Source organism: Thamnophis sirtalis, unplaced genomic scaffold (assembly GCF_051295495.1).
Source record: "Thamnophis sirtalis isolate CommonGarterSnake01/CBP01778 unplaced genomic scaffold, rThaSir2_p1.2 scaffold_3, whole genome shotgun sequence".
NCBI classification, from domain to species: domain Eukaryota; kingdom Metazoa; phylum Chordata; class Lepidosauria; order Squamata; family Natricidae; genus Thamnophis; species Thamnophis sirtalis.
Window position 1 is genome coordinate 133,167,182 of NW_028261383.1, and position 18,456 is coordinate 133,185,637.

Here is an 18,456-nt window from a genome sequence, read left to right on the forward strand (position 1 = left end):
TAGAAGAGGTTAGAACTAGCAGGAACCCACCCCTGGTTGGACTGAGGAAGCATAATTAGGCCAAAGGCACCCAGCTGGTTTTCATGCCTAAGGCAGGCTAGAACTCACAATCTCCTGCTTTCTAGCCTGGTACCACTAGACCAAACTGGCTCTATATTTTTTTAAAAAAAATAGATAGATGGAGGTCATAGATGGACAACATATATGCAATTATTTATCATAGTGGCTTCATCTCTGCTGGAGAACATACGGAAAGAGTACAATATAAAGGAAAGCAGTTAGGATCCAATTTACCACTCATATTCCTGATTTTCTCTTTCTGCAATTCCTGAGCACTAATCACCATTACAATAATTAGTAATAAGCAGGAGTGTGATGTGTATGTGTTTGTTTATTCGTTCAACCATGCTAAAATACATAGCATGTACTGGAGTTCAAATAAATAAAAACCTTCTATTTTTATAATATTAGATAATATTGTTATCCGAGTAGAATATTAGGCTACTTAAAATGATTGGCCAGGTTCAAACAATGGCAACATTCTTTGTCAGACTGATTCACATAGTGGCATGACTTTTTCTACAGTACTTGGTCTAATGTGATTTAATTAAGGAATGTTCCACCCACCTTTTTCCTGATAAGGAAACATACATTTTGTTTACTAGCAAAGAAACAACAATGCTTTACAAAGTGAAGATAGTTTGAAAACGCTTTATGTATAAAATAAATGTATGTACTTTCCTTTAATCTTCCTTTTTCATTCTTAATCTTATAATTATTTTTGTTATCAAAACAGTAACAGTAACAAATTTGAACACCTTCTATACCATTCATATAAATTGGGGTGGGCTTCAAAATTTTTAGCAAGGGGTTCCCTGCCCGGTTGCTGGGTGGGTGTGGTTATGGTGGGTGTGGCCTAATTGATCTCCTGCACCATGATAGAGGGGGAGGTTTTGCCCTCCCCAGGCTCTGGAGGCCTTTCTCAAGTCTCCAGGGGGGCAAAAATGGCCTCCCCAGGCTCCGGAGGCCCTCTGAAGGCTAGAAACGGACCCATTTCTGACCTTCCCAACCTTCCAGTAGGCCCGTTTTTCACCCTCCCTGACCCTCTGTGCGCATCCTGCCCTTACCTGCGTCCAAAATAGGCCGTGTGGAGACCCCTGGGAGGGGAGGGGTGGGCGGGGCCAGCCAGGAGTGGGATTTGAGGGTTCTCCAAACTGCACAGAATCTTAGCTAGGGGTTCTCTCGAACCCCTGCAAACTCTCAGCAGCCCACCTCTGATATAGATGGAAGAATTACACTGTGAAGGAAGCAATACAAGGATTTTCTCTTAAAGAGATGTTTTATTCTCTAACAGGAAGTTCTTGAACTTCCTGCTTGGAACGCAGGCTATTATTGTACCTTTGAGATGCTAAACCTGTTTTTTCATGTGTTGAATTTACATATTTCAAATTTATTCATTTTAATTTAACATTGCAACTAGAAAGCACTGTGGATTTTCAAGCATTTTGAATGCTTTTTCAAAAGGCAACTGGACTTTCTTGGGGTTTTTTCCCCCTTCAAAACGTTTCTCCTCTCATGCAAAAAGCTTCTTCAGTTCTGACTAAATGGTGGGGGATGGAAGGATTTATATTCTTCCAATCATCTGAATATAAATCCTCCCATTCCCCACCATTCAATCAGAATTGAAGAAGCGTCTTACAGTAGATGAAAAGAGAAACTTTTTCAAGGGGGGTGGGAATCCAAACAAGTCCAGTTGCCTTTTGGAAAGCATCTTTGGGACAACCATGATCTGGATGATTGAGAATCTCCATAGACATTAACCATTTTGAATGTTTACAATAATACAGTAGACCGGTATTTCATATAGCTGAAAATGTGGACTGCACTCCACAAAATGTATATCTATCTATCTATCTATCTATCTATCTATCTATCTATCTATCTATCTATCTATCTATCTATCTATCATCTATCATCTATCTGTCTGTCTGTCTGTCTGTCTATCTATCTATCTATCTATCTATCTATCTATCTATTTTCTATCTATCTATCTATCTATCTATCTATCTATCTATCTATCTATCTATCTATCTAGACAGACAGACAGACAGACAGACAGACAGACAGACAGACGCCAGACAGACGTTATCTGTCTGTCTGTCTGTCTGTCTGTCTGTCTGTCTGTCTGTCTGTCTCTCTCTCTCTCTCTCTCTCTCTCTCTCTCTCTCTCTCTAACTATCTATCTATCTATCATTTATCTATCTAGAAGCCTCTGACAAATTGGCCATCAATAAAGACATAGACATTAACAACATCTACATACTATGCAAAAGAGTCAATCAATAAACCAAAAAGGGAGCAAAAAGAACAAAATACTTCCCCACCAGTAATCAACACCCGAATGAGCATAGATTAATATCATTAACATCACACCAACATCAAGAAGTGAACAAAACCCCAATCAAAGAACTGCCAAACAAGCTAACAGTAACAGCCTAACGAAAGAACCTCAAAGACTGCTCCCACCAACACTGACAGGAAGGCTACTAGAATATATACATTGAAAACAAATATAGATTGAGAGCAAACCCCATTCCCTATTAGCACTGATGATGTTATTTAGTTTCGGTAATGAAATGTCTATGAGAAAACAACCAAGCACCAAGGACCCCTCATTTCACTCTCTCTCTCCCCCTCCCCCTCCCTCCCTCCCATTCATCCATCCATCTATCCATCTTGATCATCATCATTTAGCATCATGTATCTCATATCTAGCTAGCTATCATCTTTATACGTGTTCAACACCATCTTTATTAACTTGCTAGACTAAGTAAATATAGCTGCATTTCAGTTTTAATGCCACTTTCCCATTTCTAAAAGTAGCAACATATAATATAAAAGCTGTTGTTCAACCATTTTTTGCAAATAAAAAAAATACCAATCCATTCAATTCTGATACAGATATTCCCCAACTGGCAGCAAAAATAATCTTGTTTATGACTACAGTCCAATCAAAATGAAGCTTTTTTTTAAGTCCCGTTGATTTAAACAGGGGAGATTAGTCGGCCTGCATTTTCTATTGAATTTTAGAGGCTTAATTTCAGTTGTACTGTGTCTTTTTCCAAGTGTGGAATATTTATAAGCAAATGCAGTCAGAATAAGGGAAATGGGAATGTTCGCATCAAAGCATTTGGTAAGTTAAGACTTAGTTAGGGGTAATGCATCCTTCATGGTAGGAAAAAGGCACATAGCCTTGGGTATATGTCTCAGGAGTTTTGTTTTTCTGCATAGAACACTATTTTTGATGCTGTGGAACAAACACGATCCAAACTGTTTTTCCTTGATTGTAAAATACTGGTTAATTTAATTGTTGAAGCAATTAAATTATCTGTTACGCAATCTGGTTTATTTATTATTATCATTTGCTTCTTTAGGTTGAATTAAACTCTGTGCTTATCTTGGTAACAAAAAACTGTGAATGACAAAATGATAAGGGATCTGAGGCTAACTGTTCTGAAAAAATATTTGTAGTCCAAATATGATCTCCAAAATATAATTACCACATATGGGCTACAAAATTCTGAATGACCACTGATGATAATGATAACAGAGCACTAGTTTTGTGTAGTTTTCATCTGGATTTTTGCAGCTCAGATATGATAAACCTACAATCAAATCATTACAGTAAACAGAGATAATATGACTTCAAGAAAATGCAAACAAATAAGCATATTCTAGGTAAAATTTATTAAGGTTTATTAAACTGAAGTAAAGTAAATCTTTACATCCATTTTATTGTAACATTAACAACCAATTTTCTTTTAATAAAGTTTTGTAGTGTATGCTTTAATTCAGGTTTTCAAGCTCCATTCCACTAATATTCCAATATAAGAAATATTTCTGAATGTTGACAATAAACACAACAGTTTTTTTCTAAATATCTAATATTCTAACCGTTCTTTAACATCTGAAGCCACAAAATCTTTATGAACAGCACAATGAACAGTGTTTTTTTTAAGATAGCATTTTTTTTGTCAATTTGGGGAAGATAAGGTTGTAATGTGGTTCATCCCTGATATCATTGTTGGCCATTTCTCTCCACACCAATACATTGAAACTGCAATAATTCTGTATGCAGAGAAACTTTATGAAGATCACTTAATTCTTATCCATATCAAAAACCCTCCTGTAAAGACCTGCTTAAGGTAAGTTGTATGTCAAACATGTTGCTTCAAACCTTTCCTGAGATAATCAACGCATTAGTGACATCCTTGTGTTTCAACTTTTAACCCCTTCTAAGAATAACAAGGAAGTCTTGAAAACATTATTTTTAGAGGCCTAAATCAAGCTAGACGGTAAATTTTCAAGGTAATCAAACAGAAAAACACTAAACAAATCCCATTGCTATTAATACATCAAACTTCCTGCCTGGGAAAAGTACGGACATTGTGTCCTTATCTTAATAAGAACTGTGTAAACTCTCTATAGTTTAAAACACATAATACAAGTTTTTCCAAGCTTAGCCCATCTCAAGTCTACTACCCGTATTTTAGAAATCTTTCTCAACCTACAATCTTTCTTTTTACCTGTTTTACTAATTGCTCTGGTCCATCTTATCCTATTGTCTCTGGGGAAAAAACTCTGATCATATTTTAAAAACCATACATATAATCCTCGATTTATGACCACAACTGAGCCCAAATTTTCCATTGCTAAGCAAGACAGTTGTTAAACCAATTTTTGCCCCATTTTACAGCCTTTCGTGCCACAGCTGTTAAGTGAATCTCTGCACTTAAGAGTTGTCAAGTTAATAACGCAGTTGTTAAGTGAATCTGGCTTCCCCATTGACTTTGCTGCTCAGAAAACTGCAAAAAGTGATCACATGATCTTGGGACACTGCAACCGTCATAAATACATGCCAGTTCCCAAGCGTCCGAATTTTGATCACGTGACTGTGGAGATGCTGCAATGGTCCTAAATGTGAAAAATGGTGATAGGTTTCTTTTTTCCATGCCATCATAAACTTGGTTGTAAGCCAAGGACTACCTGTAGAACCACAGCATAAAAATCAGTAAGATTGCCTGGCCAACCTATCCAGATCAGAATAATTCCTCCACAATCATCAGAACATCGAATTTGCTATATTGTCTTCCTGGGCACCACATAACCATGATTCTCTCGAATCATCAGAATCTTTCATCATCTGGTGATTATGAATGAATATGGAATGAATATGGAAAAGACTCTTAACTCCTTGGAAAAATGGTTATACAAATAACCAAGAAAATCCTCCAAAGGAATCAACTGTGGTCTGATGCTCTCTAAAATTTTAAACCGTAACTTCCATAATCCCCCAAGCATCATAGACATGGAACAATAATTTTAATAGCTGCTTTTCATATATCCAAAAATGTGAAATTGCACATTACTTATTTCTTCACACTAAGCCTTGACAAAGTATTTCAGTGCTTATACTCTTACTCTGGCTTGTCTTTCTCAGGCTTTCATATTCCATGTAAATCAGTAATTTAACAGCAGACATAATTTTGATAATATCATTATTATTATACTATACTGTATGATAAAGACGCATAAAGCTTCACAACTGCCTAAGGCAGGTATTACCTTAATATGATTTATTTCTATGGCCAGCCCATGCCCGCCTGTCTCTTACAGAAGACACAACAGGCCTATCATGACAGGCAATATATTAAGCATGCTCAGACTTGTAGGGCCCTTAGGCAATCTGTATCCTAGCCTCCAGCTCTATATTATTGGCCAAATTTGGAGAAAAGTAGGTATGACCTTTCAAAACTATTCTGCAATAGATGTATAGAGATAGAGTCTTTTGTAGCCTCGGTTTGGGACAGAAAACTAGTAAGAAACAGAAGACTGCCTTCTGAAGCAATCTTTACCTGACCCCAGATGGGATTAACATGCTTAAATCAGGGTACACTTTTGCTTGTAAAGTCAAAATTCAGGCAAACTTGAGATGAGGCAGATAATTACATAATATTCTTAAGTTGGTTAATCATCGCCTTCCTCCCTCTCCCTCCCCTCCAAAAAAATCTCTGCAAAGAATAACTGCTTTGCATTTGGAGTAAGAAATATGGTTGAGCAACCTTCTCAACCTTGAATTCTTAAAATATGTAGAAGCTAGAGTTCTAAATCAAAAGGTAAGCTGGATAGGAAGTCTGGGAGCTTTCGCCTTAACATAACTGCAGGGTTCAATGAGAGGTAGGTTTTGATGGTGAACTGTCTATAGTCAACTAAAAGGCTACACAAAGGACAAAATGTATAACTTGATGAGGTAGAGATTCTTTGGTGAGAGACTCATCCATATAGACATGTTAGAAGAAAACAAGACTATGAAAAATGAAATGCATTTGAAATGTAAACATTTGGTTGATTCAGCCTTCCATCCTTCCAAGGTGGGTAAAATGAGGACCCAGATTGTTGGGGGCAATATGCTGACTCTGTAAACTGCTTAGAGAGGGCTGTCAAGTACTGTGGTTTTAGAGGTTTTTTAGAGGTTTTATTAACATTTATAGGCCGCCCTTTTCCCTGAGGGGACTCAGGGCGGCTTACATAAAATCAAGGGGGGGGGATATACAAACAGTAACGCAGACAAACATAGAATAAAATAATAAGCAACATTCATTCATCATTCGGGAGGGGGCAATTATCTTTGTCCCCAGGCCTGACGGGCTAGCCAGGTCTTAAGGGCTGTGCGGAAGGCCTGGACGGTGGTGAGGGTATGAATCTCCACGGGGAGATCGTTCCAAAGGGTCGGAGCTACTACTGAGAAGGCTCTCCTCCTTGTAATTGCCAGCCGGCACTGGCTGGCAGATGGAACCCTCTCCCGTGTCTCTGTGAAGCGGTATATAAGTCTAAGTGCTATTGCTATTGCATATCTAAGCATTACAGCACATTGAGGAAAACTACCATTCATGACAAAACAATAACAAAATCCCCTGCCCCAAAAAATCAAAACATCAACAAATTAAGAACACACAGGAGGATGGATAAGTAAAGTTACCCAATATTGAATATCTATTATGTTGAAATAAGCTCCACCTGTCTAAACTGTTTTCTTATCCAGTCACACTGCCGTTGACTCAATGGCCAAAACCAAAGGTAACATTTGAACAATGAGCTTCTCTGAGAATTAACTTTATGAGCAAAGAGAACTTGGTGCCCCTACAACTCCAACTCAGTTCTTAATGGCTCCTAATGAATGTAGCTTAAGGCTGAAGCTAAAGACCAATTTTGGCAGGTTTCCTCTCACAGGCTCTCACTGGCCAATCAAATCAAGTATTTCTTGGTTCTGGCAGGGATGAAGTGGCATGTAGCAGAAGAGAAGGCTTGTGAATTTTTCCAGAGACACTCCCTTTGCGACAGAAAGAATCCTAAGTGAATGACCAGAGAAGGAGCTGATGACTCATGCTGAATCCATTAGTATCCTGTAGTCATCCTGTCCTGTGCAGCAGCTGCCATTATAACTAAAGAAAGAAAACAATCAACTGCCCCTCACCTGGGGGCCTGACAATGCTGCTTGATATAGCTAGTTTGGGAGAAAGAGCAAAATCAACCTCCAGACTTAATCTGCAGGTTTTGAACATCTTTGCATTCTTCAAGTTTAATTCTTTTTTTTTTACTATTTTCTTAAGATACTAGTACGGCTGTAGTGTCACATCATTACTGGTTGATGTTACATCACTACTGTTCTGCTCTCCATAAGCGCTCTCTGAAATGACTTAATATGGTTCAGAATCAGATCTTTCATCCATTTAGTCAATTCAGTTGTCTACATATACCTTCAGCACCCACAGAAATTGTGGAGAAGTACTATCAACATATAAAATGGTGCCCAGCAGTTTATTCCTTTACTGTGTGCTTGAAAGGGACTCAGGACTCCTGAGTCAGGAGCCTAGATTAAACTGAAACCTGCTCCATATAAGCCAGGTAGTTAAAATATGAAACCTAATCAATAAGGAAATGAATGTTTGGAGTTCACATAAACATGTAGATATGTAGAAATTTTTGTTGTTGTCCCCAAATGGAAAGGTACACTGTCACAGTGGAGTTCCTGTGACATTAAGGCCACACAATATTCTACCAGGGTAAGTTATCATATAAACGTACCAAAAACAACCACAAGAATCTCCAAACTCAGTAACTATGGACTACAGTTGCTAAGCAAGACAGTTGTCAAGTGACGGGTTTTTTAACGTCTTTTCTTGCCAGGATGGTTAAGTAAATCACTTCAGTTATTAAGTTATTGACACAGTTGTTAAGTGAATCTGGATTCCCTATTGACTCTGCTTGTCAGAAGGTCTCAAAAGTTGATCGTATGATCCCAAGACACTGCAACCATAATAAATACAGTATATGCCAATTGCCAAGTATGACCATGGGGATGCTGCAATGGTCATGCGAGTAAAGAACGGCCATAAGTCACTTTTTTCAGTGCCACTGTAACTTCAAACAGTCATTAAACAAATGGTTGTAATTTGAGGACTAACTGTACACTGTATAAAGTTGGACACACTATAGAGGCAATTCCATATTTCCATTAAGCAGGTTGATGTTGACTAAATCATGTACTTTCCTCTCCCCTTCCCACATGTTTTTTTCTTTCAACTTGTATCTTTTCCTGTGATTGTTGTTGGGCTGGCATACTCTCCACTATTGTATGAATCTAGAACCACCAACCAGTATTCCTAATAATAGCATGGATTATGCATTGGGTATATCTATGTATTTCATTGGATTTATGCACACTATATGTGCACAATGGTAACTATTCAGTCAGGTGCAATTATTTTACACTGTTTCCTCTTTTTGTTTCCCTCATGTTACATCACTAATGAGAAGTGGTTTATCACAGCTCCTTAAAAAAAACAGCAGCCTTCCAAGAGTGCTATGCCTCTGAAAAAGCATACACAATCAAGGAAAGAATCAACCTAGAACCAAGAAGAAATTTCCTGACAGTGTGAACAATTAATCAGAGGAATGGCTTGCCCGGAGAACCTGTGGATACTCCATCATTGGAGATTTTTAAGAAGAGATTGGACAGCCATTTGTCTGAACTGGTATAGTGTCTCTTGCCTGAACAGGGGGTTGGACTAGAAGACCTCCAAGGTCCATTCCAGCTCTATTATTATCTTTCCTATCAATCATCTCAGATTTATCACACACGTGTCCTCCACCCCTTATCTCAACTAAGGGGACTGAAATCCTTTAGGAAATTATTGTGTTGTTCATAAATATATTAACAGTATTTGCATGTATGTCTGCAAGGAATCCAGTCACAATTTGGTTCTAGGGTTCTGAAGATTCTTAGATAAAATATTCCTAGTGGTTCCAATCACAAATTTTCTAAAGCAGTCCCATTTCCATCCCCACTTCTGTTCACCTGCTTTTCTTTCTGTGGCATCCAACTTATAAAAGTCCTTTAATAAGGAAAGTAGGGTTTTATCTTTACTCGTTTATTAGAAAGTATAAATGAATCCGTAGAAAGAGAATGAAAAAGAGAAGTAGCAGGATCAAAAATTCTAGAATTTAATTGGGGATCCTTTCTGAATGCCAAATCTCATTAAATGCCTCAGTTAGTCCTGATACCAACTTTAACTGGAGATTTATAAGAACATAAACATAATTGCATTGCATCAAACTAATATGCAAAGGCCAATGTATCTGCCCCAATATCAACCGGAAGTTTTAATGAACTAAGGAAATGGTCCGTGTCTTGCCATACACATCTAAAAAAGATCCACATACAGTTTGCTAACCAGTTCTTTTTACATACTTTATAATAAAACTAAACTGTTTACACAGTTTGTGCAAACTTGTCACAGGTTTTTTTAAGAGTTAGGGGTACCTAAACTTTCAGTAGTGTTACTATTATTACCATATGCTGCACTAAACCTGTAGAGATTTTGCTCAAGAGCGCTATAAATCTAAAAATCTACCAAGTCTAGCCACTTTTCTATGAAGTGGGCCAATCCACATATCAAGCAATTCTCTTTTCTGGTCCTATCATAATCAAGGTTATATTGTGTGCTATAATCACAGAATAGCAGCTCAGTGAAAAATATATCCATATGATTCAGGCAAGAAACTCAAATCACACTCCAAGAAAAACAAAAACAGGAATCATTAGCTCAAGATGTTTTCTTAGCAATGAAGACAACTTGTCTACTCCAACAATGGCAATGGGTCAAGTTTAAAGAATGTTTCTTACCATATTTCCTTGTATGATATTTAACTAAGGAGAACAGTCAATAGCATTGAAGAACTGTTCCACACATTTGCCCCATATCCCTCCAATAATGATGAAGCATGGAAAAATACAAGGTAATGCTGTTTGTGGTGTTTTATAAAAATCAGAAAAATTATGTTGTCCACAATGTGATACATTTTCTAAAACTATAAGATAATACAGAACTGATATTACAACTAATCCAGAACACATTACAGTTTCTAATAGGCAGATCACCTGTATGTTGGTGTATGGCCTAAATAAAGTTAATTTGCAGAAAATCCAATACAAATTCAGTCTGGCTATTCATCTTCTTCAGTTACTAATATTGACTAAACTTTAATATAGAATAGGTTATGCGTTAGGGATAAAGTTCTAAAGTAACTTCCTGACTTATGTTTCTTTGAAGGATTATATATAGTTAAGTAATTCTGTTCTATTTTTTTATTTACGTGTTAAATAATGAAAACAAGTCTCTTTCTCTCACTTCCTAATATAGTAAACGTTCCATTTTCCAAGGTGATTTTTTTTAAAAAAAGTTTTATTTATTATTCAAGAAGCAAGCAGAGATCATACTAAGGGGAAAAGCATAACTGAAGTATCTATTCTTATCTTTTCTATATGGCCCCCCTTTTTTTCGTCATCATCCTTACAATGTTTTCCATTTAATGGTTACATACAATGAACAAATGTTTCCTGGATACTTTTTATAAATTATGCCAATATATTTTTCTTCTCCTTGAATATGAAAGTCCACAATATAGAAAAAATAATATAATATAATAATGTTTCTCCTTAATGTGTGTCTGCTGTTATGAAAGATTGAATATTTATATTGCTTTTAGCAAAGAGTTCTAGCCAAAGACATTTTGAAACTCCAGTTGACCCTTATGTTTAGAATTCATGAGCGATGGGAAGCAAAAACATAATTTCACACTCAATTTGTCAACTTCCTTTGGTAGCTAGATGGATGGAGTATAATTCTGAAATGCACTCAGCCATTGTAATACACGTAAGTAAGGAAAGAGTTCCGTTTTTATATGTGGTCCGTTCTACATATTTAACACAAAACCTGAAGTATACAACACAAAGTTTTTCTCTCTTGCCTTCATGATGGACCTGCATACTCTTAGATGTTCACCCTATATTTTATCCAATGGCCTTCTCACAGATTCTCACTAAAGATAATACCAAGCAAAGTATGGTTCAAAAGTGACCAGAGGAAATACATATGTTTAATAAACTTAATGACATGACCCCATCAGATCCTGGTTTGGAGGAAAAGGAGGCATTGGAACTGGGACCATCCAACAAGGATGATACATCTCCCTTGGAATGTTTGGACAGACCAGGGGCTGAGGATGATGCTGCCCACCGGCCCCTCAGACATTGGGGGAGGTAGTCAACCGGACCTACCCACAGAGGCACAGGGAAGGATCAGCTGCAGAAGGCAATGGTATTGAGAGGCAGAAGATGCCCTCTGATGAGGAACAGCTGCCTTCCCCGATCCGAGGGCAGCTAGAGTAGAGAGGAGGCAAGCTCAAAGGAGATCTGTGAGGCTGCTTGGGAGAAGGACGCCCCACCCCTCCTCACAAGGAACACTTGCCTTGGGTTGACAAGCAGAGGCCAGGAGAGATTGTCTTTGACATGAACAATTGTTTGCTTTGGCATGCACTCCCCTGGCTTTGGTGGAGGAAAAACAACTCAGCCTTGACTTATGTTTCCGTGGACTTGTCTTGCCCTCTGGACTTTTACTCTGGACCTTGCCCAGTGAGCTTGCACCTTGTCTTTGGGTTTGTTGCTTACTGGCTTTTGTTGTGGGACTGTGGGTGGCTACCTTCATGGAAGTGTGGGGTGGAGGTGTGGGATGAAGCCTTACTCGTTGTTGTGTGCTCTAGAGCCATTCGTTGTGGAAGCCAACAGAGCAATAAAGGACTCAAATCAAATCAGAACAAAAAAATCAAATCGTAACAAAGTGCTATTTGTTTATAATTCCTTCACCCCACCCCCCAAATATACACCCATTTTTAATACCCAATTAATGACTTTAAGGAGATCTTTCAATCCATAATAGAGCCCAAAATCTCACTCCAGGCCTGCCAGATACAACTGCAATGGAATCTAGAAAAATGTGCCAAAATCTTTTAACCACAGCAGAACAAGGCAGTTTGTTTTCACTTGAAGATTGCACTGGAGGGTAGAAAAGTGACATTTGAGGGTGCTAAAAACCAAATTCATCTTTTATTCACACCCGTTTCTAAGTCAGTCGAACAGTTTATACGGACAAGGTCTTTGGAAGCAACGAATCAGTGAAGAGAGATGAAGAGCCAAGGTATGAGGGTGGGAGGCAGTGATATGAAAACCACAGAACCTTGAAGTTTATTTCAACAATCATAAGCAAAAAGAATTCAGACAATGGATACAAAACCTCTCTAGGAAGAAACTGGGAGATTGAAGAAATGATACGTTTCTACCTTTGAGTATTATCTGGCTAGGAAAAAGCAGAAAACCCCCCAGAAGATATAAGTCTCTCAGGGACTGCAACACAACATGGTCTTTGCCAAGACAACATACTTCTTTCCCACAAATCAAGGGCTACCAATTACCCAGCCAAAAGGTTGATGGCTGACTAAGGTAAATCAATCATTCCACCAGGGGGATATTAATTCAGTCTAACATCCACCACAGAGGAGGCCCAATCCCAGGTGAATAACTACCCTTTCCTTATTTTTCTTGACTTTTTTCAAAGCAACCATTTCGAGAATGCAGAGACACATCTCTGACCCCAAACTTGTCTACAATTCTACCTCTTTGAAATTCAAAACAACTTTCCAGGCAAGAAAAAGGCAATTCACAGCTTGTTACCCAAAACCATCTATGTTTAAACAGCTGGTATGGTCAACATCTTGTTACATACAAAGATACTGCACATCTATCAGGAACAATTAGGACTCCATGTCTACTTACTTCCTACCCAAATGCCCAAGAATTCTTTTTACATACTCTCAATTGCCAAAAAGGCCAGTAAGAAGGAAAGGGTGGAATAGCTGATTATTGGTGATGTAACTTTGGAGGAAGGAGCTGTTCTTCTGGAACCTTTCTAAAATCATTACACCCAAGACAAAAGCAGTGTGTGAGGATTTTGTTGTTTGCTCCCTTTAGTTGCCAGCCTGCCATCAACTATTATATAAGCTAGAACAGTTTCAGCAAAGGGTTAAAACAATGCAAAGAAGTGCCGCAAGGACCAGGGCTTGGGAGGGGGGGGCAGGCAGCTAACCTGCAAGACGAGGGAATAACATGCTACAAAATTCAACTCCTTTTTGGTAGCAGAGATGGAAAGCAAGGATAGGAAAACCAAATCCCAAGAGAGAAAAATAGGAAGGCCAGTGGAACATAGTAATTTTGCAAAGTGAAAAAAAGTCATCTGAGCATCTTTGGGGGGGGGGGTTAATTTCTTTTACTCCAAAGCTCCAGAAGTAAATCAACTTACCAGGGTCGAAGTGCGAACTGAAGGCAAAGCTGGGGTTGAAAAATGAAGCCGACATGACAATAGCCAAGAGATTTGCCACCATTCCCATGGCAAAAGCAGAAAAGTGGGAAGGAGGGTTTGTGGGAAGTACGAAGACGAGAGAACGAAAAGTAGATTTTAAGAAAAAAAACAAATAAATAAATAAATAGCAAAGGCGGTGGGCACCAGGCAGGTGAGGGCAGTGGGATGCGGGGGGAGATTAAAAGCTCTCACAACTCTAGAAGTTGCACGGGTGTCACATTAAAAATCACCATCTCCTCTCTTCTTGACAGCACAGGCAGGGTATTCAAGACTGCAGCTCCTCCTCTTCCTCCATGTTATTATCCCGATGCGTCTCCTTCAGGTATCCACGGGATGAAGTGGGCTCGGCTAGAAATTGCCACACTTGCAAAGGGTAGCATTAGAGAGAGTCACTTAAAGAACCAACGGCGATAAGAGCTGGTGTGTGTGTGTGTGTGTGTGTGTTTAGGCAAAACAATAATGCAACCACCCTGGTATTCGGGGCTGCAGTGCCAAATGAAAACAAAAGACGATGCCAACAGCAAAATAAAATTGTGCCGGGTCGGACTGCTCGCTGTCACCCGAAGAATGCACACAACCTCGCGAGCGCCTGCAAGAGCCCAAAATACGGTCTCACGCTCCGCACAACCCCCGTTCCTTCCTCCCCCCCAACCCCAAGGTCCGGCTGCCACAGAGAGGGGAGCTTTGCAGCAAAACAGGAACCCTCCAATACAGTAGCGAAGAAGCTAGAGCGGCGAGACGAAACGACAGCAATAACGCCCGGGCGGGCAAAAAAAGAAGCTTCCGAGCGACTGCAGAACTTCAGAGCCGCGGTGGCCGGCGCTAATGGGAAAGCAAAGGCGGGAGCTGTTCCAGTGCTGACCCTGGGAGAAACTGCAACAGCAGCAACGCCATCTTGGTCCAGATCTGCCCTCCCTCCCCCCCCATAACACTGCAGTAAGCAGCAGGAAAGGAGCGGGGCCGGGCGGGCGGTGCAGGGGGGGGAGTGTGCGGGAGCGTGCGGGAGCGCGAGGAGAGGCGGCCGGGCAGCGCTTGCACAGGTGCCACGGTGTGGCGCGCGCCGGGGCGAAGAAGGGGCGTCGCTGCACGTGCAGTCAAGTGTGACCCGGCTGAGCTCGCGCGCTCTCGCCCCCCCACTCTCTCCCCCGCGCGCGTGCACGCCCTTCATTCCAAGCACGAGCGGGGCCCCGCCAGCGCGCGCACGCTGTCCGATTCACGCCGGGCGGCCAAAGCAAAGCGAGCCTCACTTCCCCCCATCCCCCTCACGCGCTCCTCATTCCCGGACGCGCTAGCCGCGGCGGGCTTTCCGCTTCGTTCGAACCGCCTGGACCGGGGCCACGGCACGTCCGCTTGCGCGCTTTCAGGCGTTTTGGAGCCTCAGTTGGCTCCCTTCACTGAGGATGCCGAACTCGCCCGGACGGGTGGTGCTTTTTTCGGGCAACGCTGGTCTAAGCGGGCGATTTTTTATACATACATACATACATACATACATACATACATACATACATACATACATACATACATACATACATACATACACATATATACATACATACATACATACATACATACATCAAATATATATGTGTGTGTGTGTGTATATATATATATATATATATATATATATATATATATATATATATATATATATATATATATATATATATATATATATATATATATATACATACACACACACACACACACACACATATATACATATATACATACATACATCAAATATACATATATATATCAAAATCGGTGCACTGCGAATCTTGCTGTCCGCGCTCGCCTCTTATTTCTAGAGCTCTTATAAATAGCAGGAGTTATAGAGGGGAAAGGGGATATATGGGACTCTAGTGAAAATCACATGGACGATCTCTGACACCCTCCACGGGTTCATCTCTAACCACCATCCCCAATTCCCCATGGTAGATACGCTAGTGGGCTGGGGTGCTTTCTTGTTTCTGCGGTGGGATTTCCCCAAAAATAAGTCCTCCCTGGACAATAAGCCCAATCAGGCTTTTGAGCACATGCGCTAAAATTAAACCCCTAAAAACAAGCCCTCCCTGAAAATAGTGGAACACAGCAGCAGCCATAAGGTGACCACGCTCGCCACCTTCTGCACCTCAAAAATAATAAAACTTCGAAAATAAAGCCAAGTGCTTATTTCAGGGGTCAAAAGAAAATAAGAACCTGTCTTATTTTCAGGGAAACATGGTAGTACACAGTCACCAGGTTGAGGCGGCCCTCTTGCTATTAATTTTCATGGTGTGAGAAACTCCCCACTCCCCCCAAGCTTTGACCCAATGTACATCCACAGGAGCAAATGGTGTCAGATGGCAATTTTCGCCCTCAGGTCTGGCACATACCAAACCTTTTCCAGACTGATGTATCAGAATCCATCTCCCATTGCTGGCAGCCAACATCAGGTTGAAGCTGGCTAGGTATTATGGGAAGTTCACCAGGTTAAGAAAATCAGGCATATATGTCCTACTCAGAGTAGGCAGCTCGAGGTTTTAACATGATATCACAATGTAGAATGTTCAGTTATGCTTTAATTGCACCGCGTTTGACATATTTTTAAAATCTTTACCTTATCGGGCATCTTGCATGCCTACTTGGACCGAGAAACAGCATAGTAATGGAATAAATCAATAACAACATAGAGTGTTTAGACCATCAGGATAGCATAAGGAGGGAGAAGAAAGCACACAATGCACAGAAAATCCAAAAATAGCATTGAAAAAGACAAGCAATTCCCCTACCCCCCAGTGTCCCTGGAAACACTACCCAGGCGCACCAATCAGCACGAGAGTTTTTCAGCAGTAGACAATTCAAATAAATTCTAGCATTCACACATGCAGCAAAAGGGAGAAGGAGTAGAGATCTGCCGCCTTTCTATTTTGTAACATGAAATTCCTTCCCCTTTGCTAACGTCTATGGATGAGCTTCGCCCAGGGACAAAAGTGGAACTCCTGCCTGGAGGCCCAAAGTGCTTGTTGGAGTCCTAAGCAGAAAGATGTTAGAAATGTATTCAATGTATCATGTATATTGAAAAGCCGGAAATGTATTCAATGTATCATGTATATTGAAAAGCCAGGCTTGTTTTGCACAAAACACTCTCTTCTTCTTCAAAGTCCCCTTCCCCATTGTTATTCCTATCAGAAATAGATGGCAGGGAGCAAGTATTACACAATATTATACCAGTGGCCAGGAATTCACATACAGGTGCTAAGACATGGTATGATAGTGAAGTCCAGCAACCTGGATTCTGATACAAATAGGGTAGTTCTGCATTTGTAGGCAATTTAAAAAGAAGACAAAAAGGGTTTCAATAGCAATAGCAATAGCAGTAGACTTATATACCACTTCATAGGCCTTTCAGGCCTCTCTAAGCGGTTTACAGAGAGTCAGCATATTGCCCCCAACAATCTGGGTCCTCATTTTACCCACCTCGGAAGGATGGAAGGCTGAGTCAACCCTGAGCCGGTGAGATTTGAACCGCTGACCTGCTGATCTAGCAGTAGCCTGCAGTGCTGCATTTAACCACTGCGCCACCTTGGCTCAATGTGAAGTAATTCTATCTTCACCAATAACCCAGTAATAAGGCTTAGAAATACTGAAGATTGCCAATGACCTTCAAGATAGAATGAATTTAAACACAAATCGCCACATCCAGCTGCATCCACTACCTGCTACCATAAGTCAGATTCTGAAATCCCAAGGTTTTTTGGTTCCATAAGATGTTAACAATAGGTAAAGGTAGTTTCTCCTCGCACATATGTGCTAGTCATTCCCAACTCTAGGGGGCGGTGCTCATCTCCGTTTCAAAGCCGATGAACCAGCCCTTTCCGAAGACGTCTCTGTGGTCATGTGACCGGCCGGCATGACTAAACACTAAAGGTGCACGGAATGCTGTTACCTTCCCACCAAAGGTGGTTTCCATTTTTCTGCTTGCATTTTTACGTACTTTCAAACTGCTAGTTTGGCAGAAACTGGGACAAGTAATGGGAGCTCACTCCGTTATGCGCCACTAGGGATTCGAACCATCGAACTGCCAACCTTTCTGATCGACAAGCTCAGCGTCTTAGCCACTGAGCTACCGTGTCCCTTGTTGTTAACATACAACACTTCTAATTTACCAAAGTACAATTGTCACCATTTTGAATTTCCCATGAAGAATCTGTCCTAATGGCAGATTCCATGGAAGTTACGATGAACTTACATTCTGCTGCTTATCTTTGTGGATAACCACCCATTAATTATGTTGATCTAAAAGTAGAATTGCAGAACTGGATGTACTCAGATGAAAAGAGAAATGATCAGTACAGAAAATGAGGGCTCAATACACAGTTAAAATAGTTACAAAAGCTGATTAAGAGATGTCAGTCTTGAGAGCTACTTTAATTAAAGCCCAATGCCAAAATGTTTTCAGCAAAGTATACATCATATGCTGAAAATGTGATACAATCTAGCAAGAAAGCTGTATCTTCTCACAGTCTGTTTTAATTTTTAAAGTTTGGGATCCTAGTATATACTATTAATTTTTCAAGGGATTAGGCTCGCAAAGAACATGAAGCTGCATATGTCATCGTACCATAAATAGATCTTACGTTAGGTGGGGAATAAAGGTCTT

General features: G+C 40.1%; 1 protein-coding gene across 6 annotated transcripts in view; it reads right to left on the reverse strand.

Annotated features, from left to right (window-relative positions):
• The window catches only part of LMTK1 (lemur tail kinase 1), a 101,269-nt gene extending 86,464 nt beyond the window's left edge, over nt 1–14,805 (reverse strand). For 2 of the 6 annotated variants that reach the window (XM_087710152.1, XM_087710149.1), the window contains exon 1: nt 14,045–14,800. In XM_087710152.1, coding sequence (XP_087566278.1) covers nt 14,045–14,047 — 3 coding nt within the window. In that variant the 5' untranslated portion in view covers nt 14,048–14,800. Of the gene's footprint in view, nt 1–1,127; nt 1,236–13,754 lie in introns of those variants that run through there. The other 4 variants (XM_087710147.1, XM_087710148.1, XM_087710150.1 and 1 more) reach the window with 4 other exon arrangements.
• Nucleotides 14,806–18,456: the final 3,651 nt, after the last annotated feature.